Source organism: Acartia tonsa, chromosome 7, assembly GCF_053477335.1.
Source record: "Acartia tonsa isolate MP-2025a chromosome 7, ASM5347733v1, whole genome shotgun sequence".
In the NCBI taxonomy this organism is placed as follows: Eukaryota; Metazoa; Arthropoda; class Copepoda; order Calanoida; family Acartiidae; genus Acartia; species Acartia tonsa.
In genome coordinates this window covers 5,019,626-5,040,646 of record NC_137266.1, presented here as the reverse complement: position 1 = coordinate 5,040,646, position 21,021 = coordinate 5,019,626, and the positions used below count along the sequence as shown (strand labels likewise).

At 33.0% G+C, this 21,021-nt stretch overlaps 2 protein-coding genes across 4 annotated transcripts in view; both read right to left on the bottom strand.

The window, feature by feature from the left end:
- Positions 1–714: 714 nt before the first annotated feature.
- On the bottom strand, positions 715–4,388 carry Manf (mesencephalic astrocyte-derived neurotrophic factor). Of its 3 annotated transcripts, none has more exons than XM_080167318.1 (7): positions 4,263–4,388; positions 3,748–3,887; positions 3,165–3,250; positions 2,515–2,575; positions 1,653–2,102; positions 1,111–1,474; positions 715–917 (listed from the first exon to the last, which is right to left on the bottom strand). In XM_080167318.1, the coding sequence occupies exons 1-5, from the start codon at positions 4,367–4,369 to the stop codon at positions 1,978–1,980; spliced, it is 519 nt and encodes a 172-aa protein (XP_080023444.1). In that variant the 5' UTR covers positions 4,370–4,388; the 3' UTR covers positions 715–917; positions 1,111–1,474; positions 1,653–1,977. The 3 variants fall into 3 exon arrangements, with proteins under 3 accessions (XP_080023444.1, XP_080023445.1, XP_080023446.1); XM_080167319.1 differs by having other exon boundaries at positions 715–899; XM_080167320.1 differs by having other exon boundaries at positions 715–899; positions 1,125–1,474.
- Positions 4,389–7,252: 2,864 nt separating this feature from the next.
- Positions 7,253–21,021, bottom strand: part of LOC145324716 (lachesin-like) — a 38,928-nt gene continuing 25,159 nt past the window's right edge. Inside the window, exons 9-18 of the mRNA XM_080167313.1 lie at positions 20,429–20,480; positions 17,396–17,489; positions 16,951–17,036; positions 15,578–15,684; positions 13,415–13,485; positions 12,212–12,267; positions 11,455–11,512; positions 10,747–10,819; positions 10,007–10,054; positions 7,253–8,963 (exon numbers count right to left, since the gene is read on the bottom strand). Coding sequence (XP_080023439.1) covers positions 8,734–8,963; positions 10,007–10,054; positions 10,747–10,819; positions 11,455–11,512; positions 12,212–12,267; positions 13,415–13,485; positions 15,578–15,684; positions 16,951–17,036; positions 17,396–17,489; positions 20,429–20,480 — 875 coding nt within the window. The 3' untranslated portion in view covers positions 7,253–8,733. The remainder of the gene's footprint in view (positions 8,964–10,006; positions 10,055–10,746; positions 10,820–11,454; positions 11,513–12,211; positions 12,268–13,414; positions 13,486–15,577; positions 15,685–16,950; positions 17,037–17,395; positions 17,490–20,428; positions 20,481–21,021) is intronic.

The window sequence follows — 21,021 nt, the reverse complement described above, 5'->3', positions numbered from 1 at the left end:
CCCTAATTATAGAAAAGCTTCGCTTTAAGTAAGTAATCATATTGGAATGGACAATCACTGTAGGCAAATTGTAAAGTGGAAATACTTAAAGCTCAATAATCTTTGGTTTTCCACAACAGAAATTACCTCTAGGTACCTAAAACTGCTTAAAGAGCATCAAAACATTTTTCGATACTGAAAAAAGAATTCAGTATACCTATTGATAAATGAAATTGCCCCTAGAAAAAAATTACTTCCAAAAAAAGTTTTTTTCCATTTTCCATTAGGTACGATTTAGAAAGCGTGGCAACTCTATAATCATTACACGAATGTCCGTCCATCCATTTTAATCATGTTGATTTTACTTTTTTACAAAAAAAAGTATGTGATCTAATTATCCGATTGATCTGATTTTTGGTATATTGATTCCTAAGACAACAAAGTATAATGTTATAAGCGAAGGAACTCTATAATCAAGTCCTAAAAATGTAAGTTTGTCCATAAACATTATCCTGTATCAAGCAGTTTTTCAACAAATTTTCTTACAATTTTGCTTCGACCCTTATACCTTTATATTCTGATTATTCAGTTCGGACATTATAAAAGTATTAATGTACGTTTGTCCTACCGTTTCAGTGCTTCGCTTTTATGGATGTTGTCATCCTTGTACAAAAATAAAACAAACTGAACATTTTAAGAATCTGAAAACCAACATAAACCAATAAAACCTAAGAATTAAAATTTTAATTTTTTATTTACTAACAATACAACAGAAATTTCGATGAAACATGTTTAATATTTTTCCATTACATAAAATAACTAAAATAGGTATTCATTTTCAGAAAGAAAAATTAATGAAATAAAACATTGATGATTTGTTTTGTATTATGAAGATATGAGTTTGTTAACAGAGGTGGATTCTTAAAATGTTTGGCTCACTGCCTCACTAAAATTAGTAAGGTTCGCTAAAAAAATTTAGAAAATCCTCAAAGATCGCAAAAATGTAAAAAAAAATTAAATAAAATCATAAAGGGTTATCAACATAAGATTTTCTTTAATTTTTGAAGATTTTTAATGCGATTTTGGAGGATTTTTCACAAAAATTTTTAGCGAGCCTTAGTGAGCCAAAACGTTTAAGAATCCACTTCAGATTATTCAACACAATAATGCTAAAACTTAATAAAACTAGATGTAGTATATATACATGTTTCTATTATTCCACCGATTAAACTTTATCACTTCACTGTATAATATAAAAATAAATCACAGACATTTTATAAAAGTTTTCTTTATAATCCAACACTGGTTTGGTTAGATAATATTGTGCTAGTGTAAGTTTTTTTTAAAGCCATACAACAAAAACAGATTTTTCAATCCATTTTTATCAAAGGAAGAACTATCTATGTAAATGTGTATTTGAAAACAAAAAGGCAAATTCTTTAAGAATCTATAAAGAATTTTCAAGAAAGAATCTTTGAATATTTCAATGAAAAATCTTCCAAAAGTACGTTATTTTCTCGCATCGTATTATAAACAACTTACCGCGGATATAAAATGTACAATTGTAAGATTAAAACCAGTTTTTTTGCCGAAGGTACGGGCTAAAAAACCGATTTTAATCTTGTGATTGTACATTTTTATATTTGTAGAAAACTGGTTATACGATGCTAGACCTAGTTATTTCGTATGGATGACAACCGGTTCTTTTCCACCGCCGATTTCGAATGAATACGAGAATAAGAAAATCTAAGATTTTTTAAAAAGAATTAACCTATGGTGTTTAAAACTGGATATTATTTAGGTTATGTTGTACGCGATGAGCACATTTTTAATATCTTTCTGTCACAATTAAAGTCTTACAAGATGTTAGAGGTAACTAGACTTTGATCATTGTCTATGTGCTAATATAGAGTCATGGCATGACTTTAAAGCACAGAGATTATTCTTCTAACTTTGAAAGTGTGTGAGAATTTAATTTTTTAACTAGAGAATTAGAATCTACAGCTCCTCTCTAATGTGCTTTGGCTTTAATTCTTCTATTCTCTTGATGAAATCGGACTTCTCGAGACATCCGTCACATGATTCATCCCAATCGTTCAGGATTTTCTTCAGGTCTTTAACCTAAGATTAACAGATATATATTCAATGCTATATTGCTTCATTACAAAAAAAATTAAGGTCTACAAGCAACGTGACATTTCAGGGTAGGGGGGGGGGACTGACAAGAACATATCATTTTGTAAGCAAAAAACTTAATACCAAATCAAAAGGAAGCGTTTAAAGTTAATTGCATGTCAATAGTTCCATTTATTAGAATTATTCTTTTTATTAGAAGACTTCCTTTGATAGACTTTGTCAATAAATCACTGTGACTTGCAATGAGTTTTAAATTTGATACTTAATTTCACATTTTTTAAACTTCACCTAACAAAGGAGGTGGAGAACTTTCTGTTTTTCTTGCATCAAAAATGAAATAAGTTCAATAAAAGGAAAAAAATCATGAATTAATTGAAAGCATTGAATACATAATTTCCTTGAGCTTTTTCAAGTCGACACTCTTGAAGTCAATCTGCTTTTCATAGGTCAGCTCGCAAATCTGAAAAACGGAGTGTAAGATAAATAATACAATTAACAAGTACAAGATTATTCTAGGGTTGGCAATTTGAATCCGAAAACAGGAATCCGTCAAATTTTTTAATCCAGAATCCGCAATCCGTTAATTAAATAGCGGATTCGGATTGTTAATTGTTAAGCTAATATCATATGAGCATCTTGAGTTTTTTTGGTCTAAATATATATTTTAATTTTTAACAAAGTTAGGTTAGGTTGAGTTAGGGTTAGAAAATGGCCGTTGTAGGGTCTAGAAATAGGAGAAAAGCTGTGAAAATATGAAGAAAAAAAAACATTCAGAAAGTCGAAGGGGTAAATATTAATGAACCCATCTAATAATTATAGTAGTGTAAATAGCTGCAAATAATCCACCAGCGGCTCGCCCAAAGAAATTCTATTTCACAAAAAGCACACCAGATTAGATTTCTGATGTTAATGATTGCAACGTTAATCAATATCATAATTAATGTGTAGGTAAATAGAAGTCTACCAAAGACTTGTAAATTACAATGAAAAAAAAGATTGTTAATAATTAGCATTTTTGTTATGAATTTGTACTTTATCATATTATATACCTGTCTGTCTTTCTTTTTCAATTTTTCGCAGATTTTGTCAGCAGGCATACCCCATGACATAGGCTTCGACATCTCTCCCAAGATACCTGCACAAAAAATGGCATTATATAAGAGGAGTAAAAAGGTGCAAAGAAAAGCTTGTATTGGAAATTTTGCGTATCATATGAATATCGTCCCATCGGGTAAACTTCGTATTTGATGAATCTTTCTCCTATCCCCTAACCTAACTACATACATTTATCAGTTTTTAAAAAAGTCGAAATTTATTTTAATTACAAAGTTTTGACTTCTTACCTACCTAATAACTGTCTAGGTATAAAATAATATTTCTAAATTAGACTTATGAATCTAATTTTCTTATAATTTCTTTACTATCTTTGGACAGACATGATTAAATCCTTACCTACCTATCAAAAAATATTTAGCCCACTTGATCCCATTGAGAAAAAATCAGGAAAATTGTACTTCACCCATGAAAGAAGAGGGCAATGAAGCTAATATTTCAATTTACTAAAAGGAGATATTTCCATATAATTGGGGCTGTGAAAAGGAGGGTAGTCCTACAGTCCTATTATTAATCTACCTGTAGCCGCATCTGCAGTTCCTCCCAGGAAATAACAGAATCTGTTCTCCTTGGTCTTCAAATCTTTACAGAATTTTCTGAATGAAGCCTCAATCTTGGCCGGGTTAGACGCATCGTCTGAGGAAAGGGTTTCTTTAAATCTGGAAAGAAGGAATATTCATTTAAGTGATGCTTTATACATTTAATAAAAGATCGTGCGAATGCTTTACAAAAAAAAACAATACCTACAATTTTAGAGAATATACATTATCAAAAATTAATGTAATTAATTCTATACCTAATATCTAAAGGTATATTTTAAAATTTTTAATTAAATTTATCAATTAAATACCTAGATTATTGCTATAGGGATTCATACGACGATAAATGGAACTGTCATGAATGAGGTCTTTTTTTATATTTAACTACTTTGAGGTCTACTCTTGAGGGAATATACCTACTGGTCCTGTGGGGTGGTTTTAAGCTATATTCTCAAGAGGTGGGATGGGCCATGCTTCTATTATTTTGCAACCTACCTTTCCAGAGTAGAAACACAGACCTCGCAATCTCCCTTCTTGAGGGCCAGGACCAGGGGAGAGCTCAGGTACACAGCCAACACACTCAACACAAACCAGCGGACCATTTTTAATACTTTACTTGAATCTGAAAAAAAGGAAATTTGTTGAAAAGTTTTAAAAAAGGGGATGTATCAATAAATATCCAATATTAGAATGGGAATGCTTTTATATTTGTCAGTTAAGAGATCAACAGAGCTGGATCTTTAAATCATTTTAGTGGTGAGCTAGATCGAGGTGAGCCAACTTTCCAAAAATGAGATCACAGCATTTATTGAAATGCCGCGCTGTGATTGGCTGAAATTCGGCTCACCCCGATCTGGCTCATCACTAAAATGATTTAAAGATCCAGCTCTGAACTAATTAATTGGATTGCTCTAGGTTATTTTATGCTCAAAAAGAAGAGTGGGTGTGACACTTTTAGTAACTAAACAAAAAGTCATAGGAACATAACTAAAAAAATGTTACGGAACTGAAATTTGTCATTGCAGTTGCTTCAAAGACGTATAATGTGGAACTGTGAAAAAGCGGCGGCGATACACCTCCGCTCTCGCCGAAAACCACACAATTTTCTGCCGGCGAAATATAATTTGTTTATACCTTTTTCCGCAATCTTTTAAGTAAAACTTTTTTTTCAATAACAGAATTACGTTTTGTTTGAACTTAACAATGGAGTTTCTTTTGACGATAAAAATTTGAGTTAGAATTTTTTTTAAAAATATTAAATTTTTTGAGAAAAAAATTAAGTTTGTCTGGATCAGATGATTTTCAAAATTTTCTGATCTTAGTATTAGTTACCAAAAGTGTAACACGCCCTCTTCATTTAATTGATGGTATGGTATAAACCTATTATCTAGCTATCCCACCTACACCCTTCGAATTTAAGCTCCCCACGTTCTTTTGGGGCACAGAATAATATACAAATCACCCCCTCCCCTCGGGTTTAAAACTATTAACGAGAGGTATATATATATACCACCCTTCAAAGAGGTGTTTATCAAGTGCCCCTAGAGACGAAGCCACTAATTGGACTGAAAAGTACGTACTTTCATAAATACAAATATGCAGGTTTTTAAAATAATAAATTAGATTTTTAACTTGTTTACTTTGAAATTCACTTTAATCGACTAAAACACCAATTATACGTAGCATTTATTATTCATTATAATTTAATTGCATCACTAATTAAGATACGTGCACAAAATCGTGTGCGTATCATCCAAAGAATCACCAAACAAGTGTCAAAATGAAAATAAAGTATAAAATGATGACTCGTCACTCGAGCCAATACAGCTTCACCACGGTTAGATCCCGGATATTTGGACCAATCACAGCAAACCCGAATTTTTTCTTCACAATTTTTCACAAAAAGCTGACTTCTTATTATTATTTTTTAAAAACAAATTATCATTTATATATTTCTTTATGTTTAAATATCCTATTCGCATTTTATGAAAACTTAGAAAAAGCTGACGTTTATGAATTAAAAAAATTCGTTAGAGCTTAAATTATGAAATTTTACTATTTTCATCCAATGAGAGGAGGTTGTTAAGCTGACGTAAATATTGTTGTCTGCTAGAATATTCTATTTTGACCAATCAGAAAAGGTGCCTTGTAAGGAAGACGACTTTTACGACTTTTTCAAATAATGATAAGGATTGAGTAATTAAATAAAATAAAAGTTATAATCCTATTATATAAAGTACTAAGTTTATTTTTGCCTGAGCTTAAGGTATCAATAAATACTGAACCAATTGGGTTCTTAATTTCATGCAGTATGTATCTTTTTTTATAATTAAGTCTGGGGATGGTTTTGGGCTATTTTTCTGCCCTTCCCTTCGAATATAGTACCATTTCATTTAATGGTATAGAAGAACGATTGTCAATAGGAAAGATTTTTTTTAGGATTAAGCTTTTATAGGCTCAAAGTTTCTTCTCTAAATAAGGTACAGCCAAAAAATCCAAATCCAACATAATTGTCTTAAAAATTATAATTCTTTGTTGAATCTTCTTTAGCAGAAGACGAAATTTTAAAACCCTAATTATCACACAGCAGCCCAGAATATATATAATGAGCCATACTGTTGATGCCCTCTTACAGAAAAATTCAGCCATCTGTCTTAATAAACCAAATCTTAAAAAAAAGGTAGCATGGTACGTTGTTCGATATCTCAAATGGTAGAGAGAAAACATATCTTACTCTTTATTAAATTAATCCGGGAATGGTATGATCTCTCTCTCTCTCTCTCTCTATCTATCTATCTATCTATCTATCTATCTATCTATCTATCTATCTATCTATCTATCTATCTCTCTCTCTCTAGCTCTCTCTCTCTCTCTCTCTCTCTCTCTCTCTCTCTCTCTCTCTCTCTCTCTCTCTCTCTCTCTCTCTCTCTCTCTCTCTCTCTCCCTCTCTCTCTCTCCCGCTCTATTGATTTATGCTACTCTGCTACGATATCGATGGCGAACTCGCATGCTACCTTTTGCTTGAAAGGCCGATTTTCCAACGTTTATCGCCAAAAAAATTAGGTGTTAATTCATGGCGAATGGGATTCGAGGTAGCATAGGAATCGATTCATATTATTGCACGAGCTCGAAGCCGATCCTCTATGGCGAAATATCTTGCTGGGAATAGGAAATGAACTTATTTTCTTTTTTTCATGCTTTTTCAGTTGTAGACGGTTTGATATTTTAGAGAAGCTTCGAAATAATGGATATAAGATATACTGGATATATTGACAGGAAAAAATTTGTGGTTAATTCAGCTTAATATAGCAAGGAACTCATTATTGGTCAGTTTGCGCGTTCATCCAGTAGAAGAGGATGGGATGGGGAAAGGGGGGTGGGCGGGGGGAATGTTCGTAATTTTGGTTAGCTACAAGTTTCACTTTAACAGAGTACATGATAATCTGGAGTATGATCCATGTAATAATAAATCCATTGCAACAAAATCTTAAGAAATATTTATTAGACAGAATGAATCAAATTGACAACAGAATTAATATCATAGATAGATAGATAAGCTGATAGCTTAAAAGCATAGACAAACTGTGGTGGATTCTTAAAAAAATTGCCCCACTAATCGGTTAGTGGGGCAAAATTGTTTTCGAGAAAAATCCTCCAAAATCCCGGTAAAAATCTACAAAAATTAAATAAAATCATAGAAGGGTTATTAACATAAGATTTTATTTAATTTTTGTAGATTTTTAATGTGATTTTGGAGGATTTTTCTCGAAAACAATTTTCCCCACTAACCGATTAATGGGGCAAATTTTTTTTTAAGAATCCACCTCTGGTTGTACCAGCGAATAATTTCTTCATCAGGTTAAAAAAGTGATGTCAGATATTTTTTTGATGGGCATTTGATTTAAACATTTTCCCAGTATACTGAAATTATATATAGCATCACCTTTTATCCCAATGATTAAATATGCCAGGGTTGTTGAAATATCTTTTAGATAATTTTATAGATATCCTAAAAACAGTGTATTACACTATTAAAAGCTAAAAGCAGTATTATTAGTAGCAAAGCTACTCTATAATTTGAAATGTCCGTCTGTATGTATGTATGCCTGTATATCTGAAACGTTTTGGGGAAAAGGTAATTTACTCGGCTCCTATAAAAGATAGACAGCTGAAATTTTTAGGGATTAAATAAGTTATTATTCTTCATATTTTCACCAAGTTTCATTGAGATATATCAATTAATTGGGGTGCTAGATCGATTCCTAGATTTTTAAGTTTTCATGATTTTCTCGATTCCTATTAAAGATAGAAGTCTAAAATTTCGGTGAGATTTTCTTATTGGTTGGGGTGCTAGATCGATTCCTAGTTTTTTAAGTGTTCACAAAGTTTCTTTAAGATTTACCTCTTGGTTGCGCTAGATCGATTTCTAGATTTCCACATTATAAATCATGAAAGGTTTTGTGATTTTATATAAATTTTTATTTTGGATTTAAATACTCTATAGTTCATTCTGAATGTTCTTCCATGATTTTTGAGCTTCGCTACTTATGGATGTTATCATCCTTGTTTCAATAACAATTAGTAATTTTAAATATGGATACAAAAAGTAAATAAAAAAGAATTATTTTTGGAATTGCAAGTCTGTAGTTTAAAACGACAATAAAGAACTTAGATGTTAATAAACAAATACTGAACTAATTGCTAGAATAAAGCCTAAAAAAAAGTACTTTATAGATAAGAAAAATTATGTTTTGTTATTTTTTTTTACAAAATAATTAAATAAATCTTAGATTAAATTCTGGCTTGGGCTTAGAATAACTTTAAAAAATAATCTTAATCTTTATAAAAAAAAAGTTGTAATGGACTTTTAGTCAGTTTATTCTGATTTTAAAAAGTAAAGTTGAAAAATGCCCATGATATTTGTCTATCTTTAAATACAATACATTATAATGAAAATTGAAAATTGTTAATGACATATATGGTATAAAACATAAGCTAAAGAAATGAGATACTGTAAGGATGGATAATTTGTGTTTGAATGATTGTGTAGCTCCAGGTATTCTGATTCTGGCTTCTTCACCTTTTCCTGTTGCTCTGTCTCTACGTCCTGTTCTGTGGATTCCTGGTTGAGCCCGCCAGCTCGTCCTGACCGCTCTGGTGCTGGCTCCAGTTCCAATAGTTCATCTACAGATTTCACTAAATTGAAAAGCATTATAAGCTAGGGATCTTAAGAGATAGGACAATGGCTGAGACATTTATGTACTTCCCAATGATGATACGCAAAAGTACACCTTGTACACTAGATCACAATTATTGGTTGGACACTCAACTAGATAAACCAATAAATCAAAATTCATTAAAAGGGTCCTACGACAAACGGGAGTCCCAAACGTAGGAGTGGACACATAACCTAACCTAACCTATTTTAGACCATCTGATAGGTTTTTTAAATGCCTAACCCCTGCGGGGGGCTTATTTGTTCATTCATATCTTAACATAACCTAATCTGTATAGAAATACTTAATAAAATAATATTTTAACACTCCTTCGTTTGTCCACTCCGACGTTTGGGACTCCTGCGTTTGTCCTGGAACCATTAAAAGTCCCCAAAGTTCTTCAGCAAACGAATAAGTAAATCATAAAAAAATATATCAAAATAAATTAGGGTCATAGATACAAATAACATACATACAGACGAGTCATTTAGAGTGAGGGAATCCGAGCTTTAAATGACATTCCAGTTTTAGAGACCAAAATAAAACCAATAAAAAATTATCTTTCGTTACATGTATTGTTTAAGTCTAAATAACAAAACTCATACAAAATATAAATTTTAAAGCACTGACTTATTTTATTTAAAACTAGTAGAAATTAAATCTAAAATAATGTATACCTTTTGATTTACTTAATTTGTACAGCAAAAAAATTATTTAAATTAGCTTGACTCTTATTCAACCTCAAATATTGTAATTTTTTTGTATTTATCGCATCGTATCTTAGACAGCTTTATTAGCCCCGAGGGCCCAAAAGCCCAGGTAACAAACTTGGTATTCATTTTATGATTTTTATTTTAATATTCAAAGAAAATTGTCTGTAATACGATGCTACACATAATTTTTCAGAATGGCTGAGAATCGGTTCTAAGCCAGCGCATAATAATCTGTTTTGAAGCCATACTAGAAATTACTTTTATTGACTCTTTTTCAATCTAACGAAAAAAATGTTGTACTTATCCTAACCTGTGTCTTCAGTGGAGCTATCATCAGCTTGCAGTTCTGATGCAAAATCTAAAAAACAAAAGGTAGTTAAGCTGGAAATTAAAACCCACAACTATTGGGCATCCGCTAGTTGTCGGGAAGGTGATAAGCTCGAATCTCGGCCCGACGCCGCGTCATAACTAAAGGCGTTCAGTATGGTTTCTACTGCTGCGAAACATAAATAGTTGGGGGAATGCCTTTGCCTAAAACAGGCGCAACTCATCACTATGCAAAGTTCCAGACAAAGCTCGGGCAATCAAAGGGTTGGTTTTCTAAGAGACCATATAATTTTAGTCACCTTCAAGCATGGTTTAGTTTATATATTTAATGGGTAGCTGTCCATAGTGCTCTAACAAAATGGGGATGGATGTCACTAATTTTGGCCTACCTATTCTATTGCCGTCAGAAAATACCCTATACCCCATCTAAATATTTTCTAAGGGGTTTCTTTCGAACCTAGTATTAGTGTCGGACTGATTATGACGTAAGAAAAAAAATTAGCCAATGAGAGGCCACTATAAATTTTACCATTGGTCAATAATGGTCTCTCATTGGCTATTTTTTTTTCTTACGTCATAATCAGTCCGACACTAATACTAGGTTCGTTTCTTTCCCCCTTCCCTTTCTCCTTTCCCTCTATGGCATCAATAGAATAGGTAGGCCAAATGCGGTGACATCTGTCCCCATTTTCATAGGGCAGTAAACACATTTACTAACTATACCTGAAAGATCGACGTCTGTCTGGGTGCTGCCAATAGAATTTTCAGCATAACAAGTATACAATCCCATGTCTTTCTAAAATTAATAAAACGCTTCATAATAAAGACATTAAAATTGTTTTTAATCCTTATTATAAAGTAACAGGACGTTTGTCTGTGTGTTTGTATATTTGTACCGACGATCCTTAAAAGAGAAGCTTTTCATAGGTCCCGGGAATATTTATAACTATTTTGGGGGAGGGTACCACTACCCTCTCAAGAGAAATCACAAAAATCGAAATTTTTCGTAGAGACTTGAACGCAACATAGACATATTTGAAATTTAAAAAAATAAAGTGCAACTAAAGGCCTCTAGGGGCGTAGTCGCTAGTTATGTATAAAGTGGTAAAACTTAAAGTCATAAGCAGTTATAGTTTTAAGACAAGGGATAGAAAATTCAAAAAAATTTTTCTCGTATTCATTCGAATCCGGTGGATAGGAACCGGTTCTCATCCATACGAAAAAACTATGTCTAGCATCGCATCGTATCCAGATTTCTACGAATATAAAAATGTACAATCATAAGATTAAAGCCCGTGACTTCGGCACCTCGGGGCTAAAAAACTGGTTTTAATCTTATAATTGTACATTTTATATCCGCGGAAAGCCGTTTATAATACGATGCGAGAAATAACTATTATTTCATTGTCCCTTAATGACAAAAATACTTACTTTTGTAGTCTTTGGAATTCTCAGGATGTGTTTGTCTCCCTCATCCATAATTTCTGCCCTAAAACAGAAAAAGAACATTGATCAATCAAAATGGCTTATAATTGGTCATTAGGATACATAAGTTTGAAGGAATTTTAATGTTAGAGGGAGATTTGAAATCTGCATAAAATTTTAAGGATTTTTTTTATAAAATTTGTTTTTTGTATAATTCTTTATCTAAAAGCGGAAATACAATTTAAGTTCATAAATTTTGACCAATAGGATAGGTGGATTGGAAATTACCTGCGCTCTAATTGGTTGAATGATGTGCAATGTTAATGTTACTGTTAAAATTAATTAACTTAAATTGTATTTCCGCTTTTAGATAAAGAATTATACAAAAAACGAATTTTATAAAAAAAATCCTTAAAATTTGATGCAGATTTCAAATCTCCCTCTAACATTAGAATTCTTTCCAACTTATATATCTGATTAGTCATACTCATATGTATTATATGGCAATATTTTTTTATATATACTATAAAGAGCTTCTTTTTTTACTTTTCTAATTATGGATGCTGACATCCTTACGTAACAATTATTTTATTAGTTGTTTATCGCATTGTTTTATAGACTAAGATTCAAACCAGGTTTGTTAGACCAGAGGTTACTTTAAGATTTGTGGAAAATTGTCTTAGTGTTTTTTTCAGTATTCAGCGGATATTAATCGGATTCGAGGCTCCACTGATAAATGAAATTAAGAATAAAGACGACTTACTTTTCTTGCAAAGCACCTCCATCCTTTCCCCAGGATACAGACACTTCTGGAAAGCCCTGATAAAATACCATGTTAAAGGGTCCTACGACAAACGCAGGAGTCCCAAACGTCGGAGTGGACAAACGCAGGAGTGGACACTTAACCTAATATATTTTAGACTACCTTTTAGGTTTTTAAATGCCTAAAATGGGCTTATTTGTACATTCATATCTTAACCTAACCTAATCTGTATAGAAATACTCAATCAAATTAATATTTTAACACTCCTGCGTTTGTCCACTCCGACGTTTGGGACTCCTGCGTTTGTCGTGGGACCTGTTAAAGGATATGGAATATACGTGGATATTACGATATATTTCATCAAGAGCTGGATCTTTAAATCGTTTTGATGGTACGCTGAATCGGGGCGATTCAGAGGTGAACCGGAGGTGCGCTGATGGTGCGCCACAGCTACTGCTATAAAACATGGATATTTAAAAGATTTTCGGCGCGGTGTTGTTAGATCGTTTGCGCACTCAATAAAATATCAATCCGCGCCAGTACAACTTTATTACTTTAGCCGTTTCAGTACAGTATTTTATATAAAATGCCGCGTCAGTACGGTATTTTATATCAAACAAATAATTTATTTTAAAAATAACTATAAAAATAAAACGATTTAAAGATCCTGCTCAGAAGGACTGGAGGGGATAGGGTAAGTCATTGTTTTAGCCAGCTACAAGTTACTGGTTACTGATATCTTAAGCCTCAGACAGACAGACCGACGGACGAAAATACAAACATCAGTCTACTTGGTATTATAGATATTAATTGATTGTATGATATTTTTTTTATTACTGTATTTCCAACGCCACAGTCCATAAAACTATTTACTAGATTTATAAGTTTTCAGGTCAAACTCCTTGATCCAAGATGACAAAAAACATATTTGCCAAAAATAAAAAAAAATTACTATTTACTCTTTTTCTACTAAACATATTGCTATCTTAATATTGTTTCGCTTCTTTTAAACTTGGATGTTCTGGTAAGAATTCGGTAACTGGACAAAGTTTCTGAAAAATCAGCCATGTGACGTCATAAAAATGAGAGATTATCCATCTCTTTTAAGAGGTTTTCTTTCCCACTTCTCCCTCATCTCCTTCATTTTATGACGTCACATGGCTGATTTTTGAGACAATTTTTCCAGTTGCAAGATCTGGTTACCTGTACTACACAAATAAACTCTAGATCATTGTTTTCTTTCAGTTCATGACTCAAAAGAACTCGTGGAGCATCTAAAAAAGTTTGGTATTATCCTCTTAGGATTTGTTTTTTAATTTTGAAAATTTTGGTACTATTTTCTATCCATGCACCTTCAAATAAATAGCCCCTAGTAAATGGTAGGGAATTATTATGTTTGTCAATAGGAGCGAAAATACTAAGGTAATGAGGTGACAATGGACTGAAAATTAAACTGAGCTGGATCTTTAAATCATTTCAATGGTGCGCTAAATCGGGATGCGCACCATTGAAATGATTTAAAGATCCAGCTCTGGTTCCTAAGTTTTATAAACAAAAATTATTTGGCAAAGGACTATGTTTGGGTTTGATTTTGAATAAGCAGTAGGCAGGTCAGGGGCGTCCAAGCTTTTTTTTTGGGGGGGGGGGGGGTAAACAATTTTAGGGGGGGGGGTAATTCGTGTTTTGGGGGGGTAAAATGGCGCGCGAAGCGCGCCGAAATTTTTTTTTACCCCCCCCAAAATTTTTACCCCGGGGGTAAAATTTGATTGGGGGGGGTAATTACCCCCCCTAAAGTCTGTTGGGGGGGGGTAAATACTTCCCCCAAATCTGTTGGGGGGGGGGGGGTAATTACCCCCCCTAACTAATTTACCCCGGGGGTAAAATTTTTTGGGGGGGGTAATTTAATTATGTAAAAAAAGCACCTACCTAATCTATTAAGTTAATAAGTACTATCCTATAACATAAAGTAGTAAGTAAGGTTTATTTGACTATAGCTTCAGATTTCATTACTTTTAATACTTTTTAGGAAAGCTTCACATAGATCCCATGATGGTTCCACACTATTATAGGTCAATCCTTTGAGTGGTTTTAGGCTATTTTTCTCCTCCCTTTTTACCCTTTAGAAAACACGAGTTCTTAGATGCTAAGGGCGCCACTACTATTCAAATATATAGTAGTATCTCATTCTTTAGAACATAAAAATACAATAATTAACTCACTAACCAATGAACCAATATGATTATACTTTAAAGTGAAGCGTCTTATAGGTCCTGGTAAGTTTTATAACTAGTTTTGAGAAAACTAAACAAGCTTTTTTTATGATTTCAATGGAATTGAATGCTTATTCTGTCCCATGAAGACGTCTAGACTCCTAACTCTTACCCGTTTTTGTACAACCTAATCTTTTTCTGACCTTTAAAAATAATCAAAAAATGTTTCTTTTCTTGTTGACTTTGAGACCCAATAAGTACCCGTAAAAATCATCTCACAAGAATTTGCTTTTATACTTTTTTGTAGGCAATTTAACAACAAACAACTTATGTTTCATGTAATTTTCTGTCAATCGATTAGAACATGGAGATAAATGTCATTTAATGAAGATATGTCAAAATAATAACGATTTCGCCTAGCAACTGACTTGGCCCTGCCCTACCCTAAAGATTTTATTACTGACTGACAGTTTGCAATGATATAAAGCTTAATATTTCAACGACTAATGTACTACTTATTTTATTTTTGGTAACACAGTTCACCAAAATAACTTTAAATCTTTTTTTTCAATTAAAATATAATTTCACTTTTTTTATTCTCGTTTAGCGTGTATGATGAAATTTGTAAACAATAACAATCTGTCTGCTATAAACGTATTCGTAAGAAACCTGTTTTTTGGAAGCCGGTTTAAATGTCGTCTTCAAGATCTAATTTAATTGAAACATTAGGATATACTTTTCATTAACTAATAGGAGACCAAACGAGGAACATAAAATATATTACACCTCAAGGCTCGAGTCACACTATGACTTTTTTTAGGGGGGGGGGGGCGGGGATTACTCCCTCCCCCCGCAAAAAAAAATTTTCAGTAAAATTTTTTTTAAGAACATTCAATTTGGGGGGGGTAAATACCCCCCCCAAAATTTTTTTTTTAAAGAACATTTATTTTGGGGGGGTTAATTACCCCCCCCCCCAAAAATCGTTTGGGGGGGGGGTAATTACCCCCCCCAAAATCGTTGGGGGGGGGGGGTAATTACCCCCCCCAAAATCGTTGGGGGTGCCTACGGCACCCCCAAGGTAGGGGTAATTTTTTTTAGGGGGGGTATTGTTCACAAAATTTTGGGGGAAATGGTGAAAAAATTTCTTTGTACTTACATCTGACATTGACAAGAACCGACTGTGTACTGGGAGTACCAAATCCATTATCACCAGAACAGGTATAGATACCACTATGCTTTCCTGTGACATCACTATAGAACAACCTGTAATAGAGAAATTATGTACTAGAAGTATCAAATGCATTATCACCAGAACAGGTATAGACTATAGATACCACTGTGCTTTCCTGTGACCTCACTATAGAACAACCTGTAATAGAGATATTATGTACTAGAAGTACCAAATCCGTTATTACCAGATACTTTCCTGTGACATCACTATAGAACAACCTGTAATAGAGATATTATGTACTAGAAGTATCAAATCCATTATCACCAGAACAGGTATAGATACCACTTTACTTTCCTGTGACCTCACTATAGAACAACCTGTAATAGAAATATTATGTACTAGAAGTATCGAATCCATTATCACCAGAACAGGTATAGACTATAGATACCACTATACTTTCCTGTGACACCACTATAGAACAGCCTGTAATAGAAATATTATGTACTAGAAGTATCGAATCCATTATCACCAGAACAGGTATAGATACCGCTATACTTTCCTGTGACACCACTATCGAACAACCTGTAATAGAAATATTATGTACTAGAAGTATCAAATCTATTATCACCAGAACAGGTATAGATACCACTATACTTTCCTGTGACGTCACTATAAAACAACCTGTAATAGAGATGTTATGTACTAGAAGTATCAAATCCATTATCACCAGAACAGGTATAGATACCACTATGCTTTCCTGTGACATCACTATAGAACAACCTGTAATAGAGATATTATGTACTAGAAGTATCAAATCCATTATTTCCAGATACTTTCCTGTGACATCACTATAGAACAACCTGTAATAGAGATATTATGTACCAGAAGTATCAAATCCATTATCACCAGAACAGGTATAGATACCACTATACTTTCCTGTGACGTCACTATAGAACAACCTGTAATAGAGATATTATGTACTAGAAGTATCAAATCCATTAACACCAGAACAGGTATAGATACCACTGTGCTTTCCTGTAACATCACTATAGAACAACCTGTAATAGAGATATTATGTACTAGAAGTATCAAATCCATTATCACCAGAACAGGTATAGATACCACTGTGCTTTCCTGTGACGTCACTATAGAACAACCTGTAATAGAGATATTATATACTAGAAGTATCAAATTCATTATTACCAGATACTTTCCTGTGACATCACTATAGAACAACCTGTAACAGAGATATAATATAATAATCTATTTTCAAATTCTTGGCATAATTTTCATAACGTTTTGTACAATTTGCGATGTTGTCCTTTTTTTTGTATCAAGTTTTGGTTTGAAAACCTTACCTATCTCCTTCAACTTTGCTACTTCCATCAGGCAGCAGTTTATTTTCTCTGTACCAATGGATTGTAGGCATTGGGTCTCCAAATCCCTGAAAAATGGATAATTAGTAATAAGGAAAATCAGGGGAAAGTTTATTTTGTATGTACCAATGGATTGTAGGCATTGGGTCTCCAAACCCCTGAAAAATATAATAGTTATCCATCGCATCGTATTATAGACAACATTCCGCAAATAATAATATAGGATTGAAACCAGTTTTGTTAGCCCTGAGAGACCTAAGACCCGGGCTAACAAAACTAGTATCATTTGTATGATTTTTATTTTATTATTCTTGGAAAATTGTATTAAATACGTTGCTATACCTTATTTTTCACTTTGGCTGCAAACCAATTATAATCCAACAGATATTAACCGGTTTCGAAGCCATACTGGAAACAATAATATTACCTTGCATTCCAGTTGAAGATCATCTCCTTCATCAATAACAATATCCTCCTGATAGTCAGATATCTCAACAGAGGCTGGGGCACGGATCTCAATCCTGTACAAGGAAAATTATTTGTGGATCTAAAGGGATAAGACAATGGCCGATAAATTGATAAATATCCTCAAAGATAATACACAAAATTACCCCTTCAATAGATTGAAATTATAATTTGTAACGTTTGAATACTCAACGATCCAATTAATCAAAATTCACAAAAGTCCCTAAAGTTGTTAAACCAACGAATAAGAAAATGTTATTATAAAACTTTGGAGACCAGTGTAATATTCTGGCCACTGTTCCCTCTCGTTCTCTCTCTCTGACAATTATCAGTAACGCAAAAAAAACAAGCTGACAACATTTGAAAATTCAATTCAATTATGTCCATGATTATTGCACTGCAACAATCAGAATAGTTATTTATCGCATCGTTTTATAGAAAGCTTTTCGCGGATAGTAAAATTAAAAGATTAATTCCAATTTTGTTTACTCTGGCTCTGGCTAATAAAATAGGCATTAATTTTTTTAAATATTATTTTATTATTCGTAGAAAATTGCCCATAATACGATAAGATAGGATGACAACTTCCATAAAAGCGAAGCTCTGAAACGGTAGGACAAAAGGGCATTAACACTATTAAAGTGTCAGAACTGAATAATCAGAATATAAATGTATAATAGTCGAAGCGTACGGACGGACATTTTGGTAACAATTAAAGAGTTGCTACGCTTTCTAAATTGTACCTAACTACTTTAGGTATCACCATGCAAAATTTGAAATCGATAGGACAATTCTAACATGCCTAAATTAACGAAAAGAGCTAACTGTCTATGACGTACGGACGGACGCACTGACGCTAATTACAGAAAGGCTACGCTTTGAAAAAAAAACAATATTAGAAAACATCCATTAAATGATTTTTAAAAATGTAATTTATCATATTTAAATACATAATTTAAGATCTTGTTTTAGATATTCAAATGAAACTGTTTTGTTTGAAATGGCCAAAACTTAAAACAAAGTTATTGTCTGAAATTCGCATATTGCAAATGATGCAAAAAAAAGAGACAAGTTGCAAAAAAGCTTGAATATTTTTATGAAAAGTAGCAGCTGCGCCACTAGCATCTAGAGGCTCTGTATTCGAAGGGTTAGAGACGTACAGAAAAATAACCTAAACAATCCTAAGGCACATAAACTAAATTTAAAATAGCCTAAATACCATCCCAGGATCTATGTGAAGCTGCTTTCAAATGGAGAACTTAATGTTGTAACGACATCATAAATTTCGGGAAAAGGAAAGGAGATCCCCATTTCTCCCATCTCCTTTGAAGAAATTTTCTTTTCCCCTCCTTCCCTACTCCTATCCCGAAATTTATGACGTCACAACAGGAAAATATGGGCTTTGTCTACATTATATATTAGGATTAGACGAACCTATTACATCAGATTAAGGTGATTAAATTAATGTAAACAATAAAGTAAATTAGATGCTCTATGATTTTTATATATTTCCATGATTTATCTATAATCAGGGATAAGGGATGGGAAACCTGACCGAAAATTAGGTCTCAGCCTCCTTTTAAAAGTGATGGGGCAACTTTTCTTTTTTGCCTATAAAATCAACTCATTTCCCCCAGTTCCCCATTGGCTGTAGGCCAATATCCAATAGCCTGAAACTTGCTTTTAGAATTAACCAATTAATTAATAACAAACGCGTCCCCCAGTTCATTATTAACTAAATTAATTCAACCAAACATAAATTTCTGCTATTAGAATGACAACAATATATATGACGTTCAATCACATCAACTTATTATTAAATTTACACATTAATAAATGTCCATATAGCAAAACATAAATTGAGAGATCGTTTTTTGAAGACTGAGTAGGATTCAAAATTTTATACTTTAGAACAATGTGAAAAACTCATGTCTTTAGACAATTTAAAAGTTACATTTCATGTGGAATTGATAACCCATCTAAATGATCACAAATACAAAACTAGTTCAATATGTAAATAAAAGTGTACTGTGTTTTGTTAAAAAAAAAAATTTCATTAATTTTGGTAAAAATTATTGCACACTTAATTGAACTTTTCTGTTAATATTTAACGTAAAATAAATTTTTTTTTAAAATTCTTAATTTATATGTTTGCTATGGAACAATTAGTTGATAGAATGTTACCCATGTACTTATTCAATTCTACTTAATTTATTTATTATAGCTGGGGAGCTAAAGCGGTGTTTATTTCTATATACAAATTTTTGGGTGAAGTAGATCCCCCCTTAAAATGTTTGAAAATAAATCAGATTTAACCATCTCAAAAAAAACTTTTTTTTTAAATGGGGGGGGGGGAGTTGGCGAAGTAATAACGGGATTCTACTTAAAGCCACTAACATATTGGTTCTTTGAAAAGTTTTTATTATATTTTATGATAGGTGAAATCAACTACCTGAATTCTATTCTATACTTTTTTTCTTTGCATTCATATAATAGCTATTCAATCATTGTTCATAGTTTTCAAATCTAACTACTGCATCATCCCGAAACTAGTTTTTTAGGCCTAGTTGGAAAATAGGCCTGGAATAATATTTTCTTACGTTTCCCATCCCTTATCCCTGATCTATAATACAAAGTAGATGCCTGTCTGTTTGTTTGTCTGTTTGTTTGTAGCGAAGGATCTCGCTAACCGCTGAACCGATCGGGTTCTCCTTTACAGGGTAGCTTCTCATAGGTCCCAGGAAGGTTTATAATTATTTTCTTGGGGGGTGGGAAACCCCCAACCCCCCAAAAATGAAAAATACTCCCCCCCAAAAAATTTTCTTTTAAAAATTAAAATTAAAATAGTGGGGTCGACTAATCCCCCCCCCCCAAAAAAGAAGATTTTTTTTATTTTTTATTTTAAATCTAAAATACGAAAAATTGGTTTAATCAAACCTCTTAGGGCTTCGCCCCTAGAGGCTAGGGGCGAAGCCGCTAGTAAATAGTAACCTACCTGTGTTCTTGAATAAGGGCAGGATTTGTAGACACCTCACAAATATATGTTCCTAAACATAAAATAATAATGATTAAAATAGAATAGAATAAAAGTGCTAGCGGCCACAGAAACCCTGTGATCAGGGTTTAGTAGCAGCCTGTAAGCCTCAGGGAAATCAATCTTTTACAAATTTAAAAATCAGCTGGAAGTCTAAACCTGACCCAAATATGGCAATCACTCTTTTGATAAAAATTCAAATAATGAAAATGGGTTTAATTTTAAGGCTTAGTCGTGGCTGCCGAGCCCTTTACTATTATAATAAGAGTGGGGTCCAAATATTAAGTGAGCGTTTCGCACCCACATAGCAAAATCCTGTACGCGCCAGCTGGAAGTCTAAACCTGACCCAAATATGGCAATCACTCTTTGGAAAAAATCCAAATCATGAAAATGGGTTTAAATTTGAGGCTTGTTCACGGCTGCCGGACCCTCACTATTATAATAAGAGTGGGGTCCAAATATTGAGTGCGCGTTTCGCACCCACCTAGCAAAACCCTGTGTGCGCCAGCTGGAAGTCTAAACCTGACCCAAATATGGCAATCATGCTCTTTTC

Excerpts from the sequence above, each read along its gene's own strand:
- Manf (XM_080167318.1), bottom strand. The coding sequence starts at position 4,369 with ATGGTCCGCTGGTTTGTGTTGAGTGTGTTGGCTGTGTACCTGAGCTCT. Across the intron at positions 3,888-4,262 it reads TGTGTTTCTACTCTGGAAAG|ATTTAAAGAAACCCTTTCCT; the intron begins GTAGGTTGCAAA and ends CCTTCTTTCCAG. Across the intron at positions 3,251-3,747 it reads AACTGCAGATGCGGCTACAG|GTATCTTGGGAGAGATGTCG; the intron begins GTAGATTAATAA and ends TTTTTTGTGCAG.